The sequence below is a fragment of the Danio rerio genome, chromosome 7 (assembly GCF_052040795.2).
Source record: "Danio rerio strain M-AB ecotype USA chromosome 7, GRCz13ab, whole genome shotgun sequence".
Taxonomy (NCBI): domain Eukaryota; kingdom Metazoa; phylum Chordata; class Actinopteri; order Cypriniformes; family Danionidae; genus Danio; species Danio rerio.
This window is the reverse complement of record NC_141027.1, coordinates 55,899,055-55,914,946: the sequence shown is the minus strand read 5'-3', so window position 1 is coordinate 55,914,946 and position 15,892 is coordinate 55,899,055. Positions and strand designations below refer to the sequence as shown.

Sequence of the window (15,892 nt, the reverse complement as noted above, 5' to 3'; positions counted from 1 at the left end):
CTAGAGACCACACTATCTAGTGAGGATGATGATTTATTTCAGCTTACCCAAGCAAATGGACATTTTCTTTGAAATTAAAAATATGTTTTAAAGCACTAATAATAAAGCAAACTTGAAATTCAGTGTTGTTTTTTTCTACATTAAATGTTTAACAAAATCTAATAATTTACTTAAAATCAGTGTTGAAATGATTAACCTAAATTCTGCAACCTATTTATCATTACCGCAACCAATGTTCCTTAAGTGATATTTTAATAATATTTTTTTAATTGTTTGCTTCGCATCAGGTTTTATCAAAATACATAAAAAAAAGTGTTGTCAGTTGTGTACGGTGTTTCGGTAATGAGAAAAAAACAATAAAAATAAAAAACCCTGTTAATTTAAAAATAAATGTTATTTTAGAATCTAAAATAATTTCACATGACTGTTCATAATCCCTTTTTTAAAAATGTCAAAATGAATTAGCTTTTTTGTAATAATCAATTTAGCAGACTGTTGCGGTAATGAGATTTTTTATTACTTTTTTTGGAAATTATGCTCAAAAAGGTACTAAATGATGTGTATATATTTTTAAATTAATGTTGACAAACGCTTCAGCCTTTGTTTCAATTATCTGCAAACCCAAAATTTAATTTCAATTATCTGCAAACAAAAATCATGTTTGAAAATTTTTAAACTACGTTTTCGTGAGAATCACCCTTGTAATTATGGAAGAATTGGATTAGAATATTACAAATGGCACATTCCGTATTACTATTATTATATTTTACTATTATAACAATATTATTTGGGGGGAAATAATTACCCTCGTGCAATTTAAATATGTTACTCTCTCTCTCTCTCTCTCTCTCTCTCTCTCTCTCTCTCTCTCTCTCTCTCTCTCTCTCTCTCTCTCTCTCTAAAACTACATTTACGGTCACACCTGTTTCTTTTACTAGCAGCACACTTACTAGCATTTGATTAGTTGGGTCAGGTGTGTTAGTTAAGGGCAGTAACAGGAAGGCTGTTGTAACTTGTGGCTGATGCTAAAAACCAGCGTGGATCCAACAGGTAAACATGTATTGTTATTCTTGTCATAATTGTTTTTTAAAAATCGTTGTATATCAATAATCAGATAATATCTAGTAAAGTTAACATGCGTGTCAAATGTGCTCATGAATCAGTATCAGTATCATGAGGCGGCATATAAAATCTGATCGGTAGTTCGCCGGTTAATTTACCGCGTATTAAGTTAAAATTAGGAATCGTCGTGGTGTTGTTGACCATTGTAGGCTATTGTATATATATGTGTGTGTATGACCTAACGTTACCTCTGCAGTTTTGTCCGTTTGATCCCCTCAAAAAAAATAAAAAAAAATAAATTCCTCAAGTGAGTTGGGTAGCGCGGCCAGAAGTTATTAATACACTTTCTATGAAGAAACATTGCCTATTAAAACAATGAATTACTACCTGCTATATTCTTATACGTATAACTTAGGGGAATGTATTGTTGAAAAATGTAGTAACTTATGCGTTTAAATTCGTTCTGGGCTGTTCAATTAAAGGGACCGCACACCAATTTTTTTCTTAATCACGTGGTGATAAGATTTTGTTGTATACATATTAATTCAGACAGTTTTAATGTAGGAATTATGCTGTAGTGAGTGTCAACATAAATATTAAAGGGATAGTTTGCACAAACATTTTAATTTACTATTTATTCATGTAACTGTTAGCCTACTCATCCCCCTGAAATAGCCTAATTAAATAAACAAATAAAAATAAAAACTAAGCTACTTTTAACTGGTCGACCAGCCTGGTTTTGGAGGGGTTTTGACTACTTCCAGCCTGGTCTTTGCTGGTCAGGCTGGAAAATTAAACCTTTAAAACCAAGCTGGTCGACCAGCTAAAACCAGCCCAGGCTAATCCCAGCTCTCTGTGGTTCCAAACCTTTCAGTTTTTTTCTTCAGATGAACACCAAGGAATATATTTAAAAAAAAAAAAAAAAATGAAAGCCATTAAATCCATAGTAGGAAATTGTCAATGATTACAGGTTTTCAGCTTTCTTTAAAATATTTCTGTTAGTGTCCAACAATTGAAATGTTTGAAACAAGTAATAAGGCAGGTAAATGATGACCGATATTTTTTTAATTTTGAATGAACTATCCCTTTAAGATGTTGAAACTACATGTATAAAAACCATATAAGGATAATAATAAAAGTTTAAGAGTCTTTAAATTGTCATCTACGGATGCACATGTGTTTTATGTCCTTGGTTAGTCTGGAAAATTGCCTTGTTTCTTCAGGAGCTGGATGCTGTTCAAGCTTGTGTGCTGGAAATGGACGAGTCTGACATGCAGTATGAGGTAGAGAGACAGTTTCCCTACAGCTCTGAGGCAGGTGAGCATCCAGCTGGCCCACACCTGAGCCCATCTGCTGGGCCACAGAGTCTTATCACTGCCCAATGAGGCATGGCCCAGAAGAGCTGTCCTGCAGCCTGCGTGTAGCTTATCTAAGGACATCTCTGCTTGCCTTCTGTGACAAATGTGAACCAAAGACATGCTTGCAGAGTTCCTGAACAGAACTTTGGCCAGTCTGGAATTTAGGCTTAAAGGGATAGTTCACCCAATATGAATCCTTATGGTTGTTTACTTATTCCCCTCTTGTTGCAGTTTCTCTGGTAAAAACACAACCGGAAGACAGCTGGAAGACTTTCGTAGTTCTTAAGTTTTTAATTGAAATTTTTTTTTTTATTTAAATTGCTTTTTTTTTTTTTCGTGTGATCTATCCCTTTAAGTGATCTAGTGGTTATGACATGTACAGTGTAGAAGAGTCTCATGTGTTTGTTTGTAATGTTGTAAAAGGGTTTCGAAAAATTGAAAACATATGAAGCCCTATTGTGTGTTAAAATTAATTGTATGTTTTCTCATGGTTATTGAAGGCTCAGTAGCTTTCAGTCAAGAGTAGAGATGAAATGGTTTGAAAATGTCATTTGATTATAGTGACCAAAATTATCATGTAATCATCTCAGTTTTATTTAAAATGGGCTGAAAATTATATAAAAAGAGAAAACAAAAGTCACACTTAAGGCTAGGGCTGGGCGAAATGGCAAAAATGCTATCTCTATAATTAATTTCCATATGGACTGATAACGATATACAAGTTGTAAATGCTTCCAGATTCAAGAGTATCTCAACAATGAATGAAGCCACAGAAATTAGAGGGTCCATTAAACGGCATAACATATTTTTGGTAAATTTTCAATAGGCGAAAATTTGGTGCATTAGCACTTTTACATTTCCATTGTTGCACATTTCTGCTGTGTGATTGGCTCTTAGATCAGTGTGGTGTAAAAAAAAAAAAAATCCAGAGATCATCATTGTTATTGACCCAAGTTTTATTGCTATTTGTTATATTATAGTTTATCGGCCCAGCCCTACTTAAGGCAGTCAATCAAGTTTTGTATCAGAAAACCTACCCTTTATTTGTGCAAATTGTGAATTATGGAATGTAGAGAAAATGGTGGATCGTTTTCTTTAGTATTAACCTCAATGGTTTTCAGTACATGCACATGCTATACCTTAGGTCTTGACTAGTGTCGCAATTATTGGTTTGAAGGTAAGCTATGGTACATTTTCTTATAGTATTATCATTTAAAATTTTATTGTTGTAAAAAACGTGATTGGTTATGGTGATTTTGAAACAATATCCACAAAGCAGCTTTCGGGTCCAACCACTCTATCAAACTGCATGGTGAGGCTCAACAAATGGTAATAATAAACGTTTACAAAGCGATGTACTGTAATACTTTCGAAAGTCACAATTGCAATTTATATGTCCATTCGTAATATCCGATGGCCAGAAAGTAATTCTTTTATATATTGTTAAAATATTGATGTCTGTCATGCAGCAAGTCTAAAGACTGTTGTGTACAGCATGATTTTACATACAATTCACTTTAATGTGTGATATGACTAAAATGTGTTCATAAACAAATATTTTCTCAATTCATGAGTAGAGGCTTGGACCCAGAAACAGTATTGCATGCATCACCAATACATCACCACTTAACAAGGTGATAATGTTACAGTTAGCTAATTGCTACAATGTAAATGCTTATTTATATAGACAATTAATAAATATTAAGATAAAGTAAATAATTTATTAATTAAATAAATTAAACATGGAAGTACAAGTTTAACAAACAATGCATTAAATAAAAAATAAAATGAACTTGTAGAACACACCCAAAACAATTTTTATGAAATTATACGAACATGAGTAAACAAATCTATAATGTCCATGTTTGTATTATTTGTCTATCAATTTATTTGTTCGTTTTCATTAATTGCTTGACTGCCTTAAGCATGTGTAAGCTTTTTGGACCATTTTTACTAAGGCTGGACGATAATGCAAAAAAACAAACATTGCGATATTTAATTTTTCTGTGATTCTTATTGCAATATTGAGTATAATTTCAGCAGTAGACTTGAAAAGTTGTATTTGGAAAGAATTTGTCATTTTAGGTTAAGATTTTGTAGGGTAGTGCATAAAATATGCATAATAAACAAGCATTGATAAATACAGCAGCAAAGATACAAATAAAACAAACTGCTTGATAGTTTTCTGGTAGTCTAGAAGTATTCGGCTACATGAATTGAATTATGGAGTTTGGTGAAGGTGCCGCCGCATGCAGCATCCCGACTGTCCAGTACATTCACCAGCCTGAGCTCATCATAGATTTTATGAAGCACTGCAATCATCACACACAAAATCAATTCATCTTTAAGCTACAAATATTAAAAATGTGTCAATTTCGGTCACTTTAATCATGACGTTTTCAAACTGTTACATCTCTAGTCTTGGCTGAAAGCTATTGAACCTTTAAAAAGCATGAGAAAACACATTTTTTAACTTATTCTTAACCTTGATTGAATTTAATGGGTTTTCTTGCTTTACATTTCACACAGCTCATACCTTTGGATAACAAAATCTTGTGTATCTTGTGTGAGGTTTTACACTTCGCGCTTTCATAAGCATTGGGTTAACTTGTTTGCAGTGTCAGTATCATTAGCTAAGCTCAAATGCGGAAATCACATTTATTATTTTTCTCTCTCAGTAGATCCTTTCAGGCTGTTCGCACTCTTAATTGGAAGTAATCAATCAGATTTGTGCATCCAAACATAACTTTCTTATGTGTATGGATTGCTTTGCTAATGCTGTACACTGTATAAAATGCTGGGGTTTTCTTAACCTTTTTTTGGAAAAAATATCAAACCCAAAGCTGTGTTAAAAATTGCGAATTAAAAATCCCAGAGCAGAAGCAAATATAGAATGATTAAAGAGAGATAAAGCAAATTGATAAAATGGATAGTTCACCCAAAAATGTTCAAAACAGTAAAGAGAAATGTACCCACTCTGGTTCCAGACCTTTTGACTTATTTTGGATAAACACAAAAGATATTTTAAAGAATGTTGGAACTTGTTAATCATTAACATCTATAAGAGGAAAAATCTATATTATGGAAATCAATGTTTATCGGTTTTCAACCTCTTTTTAAAATATTGCTTTTGTACTCAACAAAAGGAGGAACTGAAACAGGTTTTTGACAACTAAAGGGTGATGAAATAACTTTAACTATCCCTTTAAGTTTTGATGCATGAAAAGATTTGAGATTTTTTTTTTCATTAATAACTGCACTTCAAATGGTCATGTTAGTTTATTTAAATGCTTCCAGTTGTTGTCATTAGTTTTGATGCCATCATTGTGCCATCTCTGAAAAGTGATTGGAATCAGATTTCAGTGTACAAATGTGGTTTGATTCAGATTAAATTCAAAATTATTGGTTGAGACTTTCGGAGACCCGTCTCAATATGCAAAAAGCTTAATTTTTGTTTCATCTGAACCTAGTCATTGATTGGATAAACATCGTGTGGAAAAACATTTCAGCACTGCACACGCTTATTATATATTACAGATTGCTTTTATGTTTGCCCGTATTTATTTTTATAGTTTTTTTTTTTTTTTAACCATTTCTTTTTTTTTAACCCCAACACAAATAGCAGTTTTTTCTTCTACAATGGGATTTTTGGCTTAACCTTAGTGACTGAATTATATTGTTTAAGAATAGAAGAAGTGCTGGGTTTTACCATTTTTTTAGATGAATAAATTAATAAATTAATTTATTTAATAAACTATAAAGTTAATATTGCAGTAGACTCCCATGCATTTTTCTTTACAATTTGATTAATTCAAATAATTGTTTATATTAAAAATACATTAACAATTATCCAAAGATTGTCAGCCTGAGAATGTCATTTGCTATAACCCCGCATCATTCAATACTTCACACATGTGGCAACAAAGTGAAGCTTGAACCGTACTCTCGATTCCTATATTACAAGTGTGAAATGTTACTTTTCTTGATGTCAATAGTAATACTTGCATATGTGGTCACACAGTGTGAAAAGCCCTGATGTGCAAAGTGAATGTTAAAAATAGGCTAAGCGTAACAATCATTTGCAATAATTCAATGCATAGGATAAAATCAATTTGATGAAAAGTTGTTTCACAGATCACCGTTAAACCTTTTGGTTGACCTTTTCTTATGGGGTTTTATTTGCAGTGTTTATTTTTCCAAATAGCTGTAATAAAAATGCTAGAATTTACTTTTGAATTAACAACCATTTTTAAACTAGTTTTAAACCCAACACAAGTAGCTGCTTTTGAATTTTTAGCTTAACCTTACAGTGACTGAATTATATAGGAAAACCCAGCACTAATGCTATTTTTATACCATCATATTTTACACTGCATGAAGTTCATTCAAATACTGCTTTAATATTTTATATGGCTATAATTAACTTTATATTATCTTCTCTTTTCTCAGAATTGTTCTTCGACATGACCCATGAAGAGAGAATAGATTCTGATAGGAGATCTATCTATGTGGGGAACGTAAGCTGCTTCTGTCTTTTTTTATATTACAAATAAGCATTACAAATAGTTAACTTTTGCATTTGTTATTTAATCATGTGTTGTATGGTTTGCGGTGTATGTTTATGGACTATTGGTTGCTTTGCAGGTGGATTATGGAGCAACTGCAGACGAATTGGAGATGTACTTTAATAGCTGTGGTCACGTTAACAGAGTTACAATCCCGTATAACAGATTCACAGGCCATCCAAAAGGGTAAAAAACTTAAACTTAACATCAAACACAGGGTTCCCACACTGCTTGAAAGTATTTTAATTTAGATTCAAGGCCTGGAAAGTACTTAAAAACAAACTTGGGTCCTTAAAAGTGCTTGAATTATGGAAATTATGTGAAATTTTTGTTTTTAAATAAAATCATATTTCTGAATTTTCTACATTTTAATATTACCAGTTTTAAATTCAACTAATTTTATTAAACATTTATTTTTAAATGTTCATTTTCAACAGTGTAGGTGAAATGTTAAGTAAAGTCTTTTCATGGTGCTAGCAGCGTGATTTCACAAGGGGAAACAACCATTTTACGTTTTATCGTTTTAGTGGCTAATTCCTACGAATTCGAGTTCAGTCATATGAAAAATATACAATTTTAATAAGGAGGTGTGGCACCCAACCCCGCCCCTGAACCCAACCATCATTGGTGGATAAGCAAATTAAAACTGTATGAATGAGATTGTACAAATTCAAACAAATTAGCCACTAAATTAAAATTAAATGGTGCTTTTAAAACGTCCATGAATCTGCTGTTCCTGAAAGCATGGAAACCCTGCAAACATGTCTTATGTATTTTCCATGCAGTTTTGCCTACATTGAGTTCTCCGATAGGGAATCTGTAAGGACTGCCATGGCTTTAGATGAAACTCTATTCAGAGGGCGAGTCATTAAGGTGAGCTGCAAATCTAATGACATTGAGGCCATCTTCACACCAACAGCTGAATGTGACCCAAGCAGTTTTTCAATAACTGCATGATTAGAAAAAACAAAACAAAAACGTACACATAAGGGTTACCCTACCATTGTTGTTTCACTAGTTTCACAAGCAAAAGAGATTGACAAATATTGTAATACATTTAAGATTTTTTTTTATTATTATTTCGGCAAAAAACTAATTGCAATTTTTATTTATTTTTTTTCTTATTTATCAAAACATTCATGCTGTAAATCGTTCCAAATATCCAAGCAATGAATATTGGTAGGTTCATGTATGTAATCTGCACAATTATTTTAATCCTCATCTTATAATGGCATTTTAGATTTAAAAAATAATAATAAAAATACTGCTGTTTTTACTTTTACCTAAAAATGATCACCATCCACGCTATAGAGCCTAGAAGACATGATAAATGACCCTTCATAGCTACTGGGCATGCGCATGTTTTGCTGGGATCTGAACTTGGAAGTTTATTGATTTGCTTAATGCTTAAATGGGCGGAGCTTGATGAATCTGGGAATGATACACAGTCCAGAAGACCAATCAGAGAGTGACTTTGGAGAGCCGCACCTCTGTTTTCAATAGTTTTCGTTTCTGTTTGCCTACACTGAAGCTAAACAGTGGAAACTGGAGTTTCCTAACTAAAATGGGGTGTTTAGCCTTTTTAGTATGTTATGTTTTTTCTTGAGTCAAAGATGTCAGACTAGTGTGGACACCATGACTTGCTGTAAATAAAAATAAAAAATAAAAACTAGTGCAAATGGCACCGTAAACGATTTATCGAAGTGTTGACAACAACAAAAGACTAACGAAAAAATCTCCAGATTTATGCGGAAAGATTTTAGGAGTAAAATAACTAAACTTAATGTAAATACATTTTTTTTAACTTCTATTTAATATTTACAATGCAAATCCAATTTGATCCACTTACTTGGTAAACAAAGCAAGTCTCAAGTAATATTTTCGTTTTTTTAGTTGATATATTATTTTACAAACTGTATTGTGCATAAATTATAAGAACAGTTTAATATTACTGTTATTATATCATAATAATAATATTAGAGAATTTAGTTTAAATAAATGTTGAATAAATATAAATTTACACTTTTACACAAGTTAACACATTCAATGCTGCACTAAAAATCTGCACATTTCTGCACGCACAGATTTCATGTGGGCCTAGTCATGAGGCACTATTATACCCAATATTACAGAGGGACTTTTTTCAAATCTTAAGTTTTTTTTTATTTATTTATTTTTTTAAGTAGTGTAGTATTTTAGCCCATTTATGTTGTATTTATTTTCCCAGTCTGTGTATACCTGTATAACTGTGTAAATGTATATTTATTTAATTATTATATTTATATACATTTCTAATATTTTTATGATATAAAAATAGTAATAAAATGTTCATATGCTGCTTTATGAACCAATTTCTACAAATAAGCTTCACAATTTCAGTTCAAACTATTTGAAAGGCAATTAAAACCCAGTTTGTATAAACTGCAAGCACATACTTTTTTGGAAAGTACTGTGGTCATGTTCATGCATAATAATACAAATATAATCCCTTCCAAAATTGCTTTGGATTAAAGCATTTGCTAAATGAGTAAAGGTGAATATATGTGTTCATTCTACAGAGTAGTTAAGAGAAAACAATTTAATGTATTTTTGAATTGAACATTATAAAAGCAAATGTTACACACAAAATTAAAAGCAGTATAATGAACCATAAAATTTGACAACTTCTTTATAGCACCAAATCTTTTCAATTTCATGTAGAATTAAATTTTTAAAACATACAAAACTCAAACTAGTTTTAAGCCAATAAAACTCACTTCTAATAGTTCATTATTTTGAATTTTTAAAAAATATAATCTTGTCATTCAGTTTGATTTAGTTTAAGTATGCATTAGTTTAAATTGCATTTTATTCTATTTAAATGTATTGTTATACTTTTCACTATAATTCAAATCAGATTAAGTGTTTTGGTGTTACTATACACTCTATATACACTGAAATAGTTTGAAGTGTTATTAAAATGCATCACTGGAAATTATTTATTGAAGTACTATTTGTTTATACGAGTGAAGATTTGTTTCTACACTTTTTTTTTTTTATGACTATTCTCAATCAAACATTAAGAGTCAGAGGGATCTCTAAATGTTAGTAATAATACAGATACATACAATATATAAGGATTAATTTTAGTAGTTTAGAACTGCAATTTTTATGGCTGCATAAACTTTGTAGGCTATTGTGTACATACGCCTCAGTTTAGTACAGCCTGTTCTAAATGATCTACATTTTTATTTGCCAACATTTAAACAAAAAAAAGTATATTTGTTTACATTTGTTCTTGGACACTTTTCTGGTGGTGTGAATGTGGCTTTTATTTATTTTTTGATCGTTTGAATGATGTAATTTATTATGAACTAAACTGTCAAAGAAAGCAATTTTAAAGTCAAGCTGTTTGTGCACTAGGTATCGCCAAAAAGAACAAACATTCCAGGTTTCAGTACTACAGACGTGTACTTGCGTGGAGGCTGGTCTCGAGGACGAGGTGTCCGCGCCTCCAGATTTAACCCATTCAGAGGCTGCCGCTTTATTAGGTCAGTTCTGCCAACATATAACACTACCTCATGCCATGTGGAGAATTAACTAATTTAGAGGACCACTGGTCTACTTTTCAATTTTTTTTTCAATTATTTTTACATTATATACCCCATACGTTTGAAAACCGAATATAATCTGGATACTGAAATATGCAAAAATTGCTTTGTTTTAGAGCAGTGGTCACCAAACTTGTTCCTGGAGGGCTGGTGTCCTGCAGATTTTAGCTCCAACCCTAATCAAACACACCTGAACAAGCTAATCAACTTCTTACTAGGTATACTTGAAACATCCAGGCAGGTGTGTTGAGGCTAGTTGGAGCTAAACCCTGCAGGGACACCGGCCCTCCAGGACCAGGTTTTAGAGGATGATTCTGTTTTTGGAGATGGGCTTGTTTTGCACCTTTTCTGTAGAGTTAAGAGTTGAGTTTTACCCTTTTTGAATCCATTCAGCTGATCTCCAGGTTTGGAGCACTTTTAGCTTAACCTAGCTTAGCTTAGCATAAATCATTAAACTGGATTAGACCATTAGCACATTGTTCAATTAAAAAAAAAAAAAAAAAAAAAGTTTTCACTTTCCTACAGTTGCATCTTGTAGTAAGACTGAGAGAAAATGAAAAGTTGCTATTTTCAGCAGGATCAGTGATAATATACAATGCTGTTATTTAGCAGGGGGACAATTTTCATGCACTGCGTAGTATGAAAAAGTATAGTTCCTAGCCATACCAACCTAAAAAATAGGAACTTTTTTTTTTTTTTTTTTTTTTTTAGCTTTATGTGGGGAAAAGTATCTCAGCTATTTTTTTTCTTTTGTTTGTAGGTTTTTTTTTTTTTTTTTTTTTTTTTTTTAATTAAGCGAGATGCTAGTGATCTTATCCAATTCCATGATTTATGCTAAGCTAAAAGTGTTCCTGTAAGACCCGGAGATCAGCTGAATAGATTCAGAAATGGTAAAATTCATCTCCTTAATTATAGGGGAGTTGTCAAATGAGCCTTTTTACAAAAAAAATTAATAAGTAAATAAATGGTGGAGTGTTTCTTTAAGACTAAACTCGATTCAAGGTCATAGTGATATTGGCACAATCATACTACTGTGTTCTTTGCTTCCATCTTTTGTATGACCTGTAAATCTTCATTTGGCTTTCTTTCTTGAAACTGTGTTATACAATTGTACTTTTTGTTTTAGGGAAAATGGAAGAGCTCATCCTTGGGTTGATTCTTTTTGATCTTTCAGTTATCTTCCTAGCACTTCTCGGTGCTTATTAATTTATTTTTCTGCAGTTGCATGAAGGGAGCTCAGTTCATTATTATACTTTGCCTGCCTGTTGTATGACACTTCAAAAAGCGAAGGTTTGATTTATATTGAGTGGTTACCTTTTTATTTACATTTTTATACAATTGCTTTAAACTGCTATGCCAATGTGAGGCTGATTATATCTGGTGGATTTCAGTACTTTGTCTGTTTTTGCCTTTACTGTGCTCAAATTTAAGTAAGCTCGATGTAAATAAAACATTATCACAAGTCATTTTATGAAATGCTTATTAAATATTTATTTTCACCACACCATGAACACTGAAGGAAATGTGCATATATACAGCTGTGAAGAGAGAATATCAGGAGGCCTGTACCATCATAGCAGAGACAATACCATCAAAAGCCCTGAGGAAAGAACACAATTATGATTGATCAATGGTTGCACACAGAAAGTGTGTGTGGGTGCGTGCGTGTTCTCGAAAGAAGCTTACTTTGATTGAATAGGATCACCAGGATTGTAGAATGGGTTACACATTACATCAGTGAAAGAGTTGTGCAGCTTTCTGAACATCTGAGGAAAGCAGAAAAAGCAGAATTCATAATCAATTCATTATAGCCCATCACACTTCTTCTTTAAAATACACACAAAATGACTACGCCACTCACACTTCTAATTTCATTATCTCGCAGAGATGTGTTTGAGGAATCAACAACAATCACAAACTTCACTTTCGAGTTTGTCACATAGCCATATCTGTAATTCTTGTTAAGATCGTGTTTATAATGTTTGAATGAAGTCACATTAAAATTAAGTCAAGTTATCATTAGACAAGTTATTATTAGTTTTTAGGATTTGGCATTGAAATGTGAATGTGTTGAATAAAATGTTCACTTGTATTTTTATAAAGTACCAATAACATCTTTAAAATGTCTAATTATATCATTTATTAGCACAAAAAATCCATATAAATTAAAACACAAATGGATTTCTATTCTATGGATTTCTATTTCCTGTGAAAAGTTTGCTGACACACACACACACACACACGAAAAAACACTTAACCTTAGACATTTATACTAAATGACAGTAGTGAATTACCTTTCAAAAACTAGAAATTCTTTATTTATTCACACTCAAGTGGTTCTAAATTTTTATGATTTTTTTTTCTTTAGAGGTTGATTCTTCGTACCTTGCTTAAATGATCTAAGGTAATTTAACAGATCCTTGATATCTGGCTAATTTGGTTCTTCAAACTATTTTGTGAATCCAAAATGAAATGTCTGGATGAAATGGTCTAAGTTTGCTGCTTGTGTTGTGAAGAACAGATCTATGGATCCCCGAAATCATGATCAGCAATGCAACGATTGGCTGATGGCACAGCAGTGTAATGACATCATCTGACTAATATTCAATTATCCACGTGAGCAAAATTACATAAAATTCATAGTAAACTTACATATAAATTACATATGGTACGCAATGACTTTCTAACTGTTGTGGGCTGCAGGCTTTAACATTTTAATTTGTCGAGTATTTAGCAGTTTATTTAGTTTACATTTTAGAGCAGATTTTCTTTATAATAGTAGCCTAGACCTGTTCACGTTTCTTAATCGGCATAAGATATAAGTGGCTGTTCAATTAATTTGGCATCAAAAGCGTTTTGATATCATTAAAGGTGTCTGCAACTTTTGTGAAGCATCAAATCACTGCCATATTTGCTGTCAAAACATGTGTCTGACTGCATAAATTATTCCTTTAAAAAAATGAAAATATTGGCTATACATGTCTATTACGATACACAAACCGTACTAAAGGTGGTACCTTATAATAGTACGCGTTTGTATCTAAAAAGTCCAAAATAATATATGTTCTCTTTGAAGTCCTTAAGGAGAACCACCCCATGACAGTATTTGACCTTTTAATTCAGTGTGCATACCTGAGATCGTGTCAAATCATCAATAACAAAATCTAGCTAATTGAGTAATTCTCATTTGGAGAACAGACCCCTGTTGAAGATATTTTGAGGGATGTTGGGGATTAAACATTCTTCAACGTTCTTCAGTATACTCCTCTGTTTTCAACAAAATAAAGACGCTCAAGCATGTTTAGAACAAATGAAGGATTAGTAAATGACCACTTTCATTTTTAGGTGAACACTGATATCTAAAATATTTTTGCTGTTACACAGAAATAAAAAGAAAATCATATTTTTTTTGAAATAATGAGAATTTCCATTTTTGACTAAACTGCAAGGCAATTGGATAATCTCAAAATCTGACTTTAAGGATACACTTTGTAGTCTTCCGTTGGATATAAGAGTCCCAGATAAAGCTCCCTCTGGTCAGCCAGAGCTTTGCCCACTCCAGAGATCTTCTCCTCCACCACGTCCAGAGAAGTGTGCACTGTGTAGTGGAACTTCAGTTCCCCCTGGGTAGGGACACTCCGAATGTACAGTGGATAGTTCTGCAGAGAACACTGTAATGTTAAATGGACAATGCACCCAAAAAAAGAGAAGAAATAATATCTTCTAAAAGCTTTGATACCTTTTTTTTTTTTTTTTTGAACACAATAAGATATTTTAAAGAATGTTGGAAACCAGTATCCATTTATATCGATTATAAGAAAAACAATGGAAGTAAACTGTTTCCAAAATTTTTAAATATCTTTTAACAAATTAATCTGTATATATTTGTAAATAAACATCAACTAGCCTAACGTCATCTGTTTGGTTGCAAAAGGCAAGAGTTAGGGATTGATACACGTGACAAAGGATGAGAATGGTATTTACAATAAAAACAAAGTGCAATTGAGTTGTATTTATTTTTTCCTGTATATAATACGTTTTTCGGTGATGCGGTGGCGCAGTGTGTAGCACAATCACCTCACAGCAAGTAAGTCGCTGGTTTGCGCCTTGGTTGGGTCAGTTGCCATTTCTGTGTGGAGTTTGCATGTTCGCCCGTGTTTGTGTGGGTGTGCTAAAATTGTCCGTGCGTATGGGTGTTTCCTAGTGATGGGTTGCAGCTGGAAAGGCATCCTGGATGCTGGATAATTTGGTGGTTCCTTCTGCTGTGGCAACCCCAGATGAATAAAGGGACCAAGCCGAAAAGAAAATTAATACATTTCTTTCTCTATGAGAAACAATGACTAATATTTCTAATCCTAATTTGTAACTGTTTATTATACACCAAATAACCTTGTCAGGCACATTTAACCATCTGATGACATTAAAAGACTCATTTTTTGTATGCTTTGTTTTTTACAATAAAAAAGATACTTTGATTAAGATACTTGTTTAATGTTTATACACACTTTTGTGAATTTGATGACATTTTTAATTTATAGCAATGCTTTTTTTTCAGAGCATTTCTACTGGACGCATGTAGATACATGCACAACATTTTTTCTGAGCATTTCTTCAATGCTTCGAAATGTATTTGATGTGCTTTAACCTTTTAACCTGCACAATAATTTATTTTGACCAATTTCTTGGATACAGTGTGATCCTGACACCACATTAAAAAGGTCTTTATTTTTTTTTTTTTTGCAGTCGTCCATGTTTTGTGTGACAACTCGTCTACTATTGCAGCCCATCCGGTAGTGTGGCAACAACACTTTCTACACTAATCCACGCATGTTAGGGTTATGTAGTTATACATAAACTACATTAATTTGTAACACACATTAGAATCTTAACGTTTTAAGAGTCTGACACGCAAAACCGACACGGATCATGAAAAAAACACTCGTAAGGTCAAGCTTTACAAGACATCACTCTAAAACAATTTAGGGTTGTGCAAAAAAAACTTAAACATGGTTTCTTGTATCCTAATTACACCAGCACTACTTTAATTTCAACGTTTTCAATATTAAACTGTCAAAAAACGCATGTAAACATTGAACGTCGCAATTTCTTCCCAATAGCGACACGTATCAGGAACTCTTCGTAAAAAAATCCACCAAATCTAAATAATTAATTGTGTCAGATTTAAAGTACCGTACGCTTCGATACATATTTATAAAACACACTTAATGTAAAATATATAACACGTTAGCATTTACCTCCTTTGCAATGACTGCTATGCACACCGCCATGATGACGCTACACCCCGCGATCACGTGAC

At 32.5% G+C, this 15,892-nt stretch overlaps 2 protein-coding genes across 3 annotated transcripts; one reads left to right on the top strand and one right to left on the bottom strand.

Moving 5' to 3' along the window:
• Positions 1 to 927: 927 nt before the first annotated feature.
• On the top strand, positions 928 to 12,046 carry pabpn1l (PABPN1 like, cytoplasmic). Of its 2 annotated transcripts, none has more exon segments than NM_001327845.1 (7): positions 928 to 1,050; positions 2,286 to 2,379; positions 6,870 to 6,937; positions 7,065 to 7,171; positions 7,771 to 7,858; positions 10,388 to 10,515; positions 11,702 to 12,046. In NM_001327845.1, coding segments are annotated over 6 exon segments (492 nt in total). In that variant the 5' UTR covers positions 928 to 1,050; positions 2,286 to 2,318; the 3' UTR covers positions 11,742 to 12,046.
• trappc2l (trafficking protein particle complex subunit 2L) lies at positions 12,047 to 15,889 on the bottom strand. Its single transcript, NM_001003506.2, is given in 5 exon segments — positions 12,047 to 12,175; positions 12,262 to 12,341; positions 12,437 to 12,524; positions 14,062 to 14,234; positions 15,831 to 15,889. Coding segments are annotated over 5 exon segments (420 nt in total). The 5' UTR covers positions 15,864 to 15,889; the 3' UTR covers positions 12,047 to 12,129.
• Positions 15,890 to 15,892: the final 3 nt, after the last annotated feature.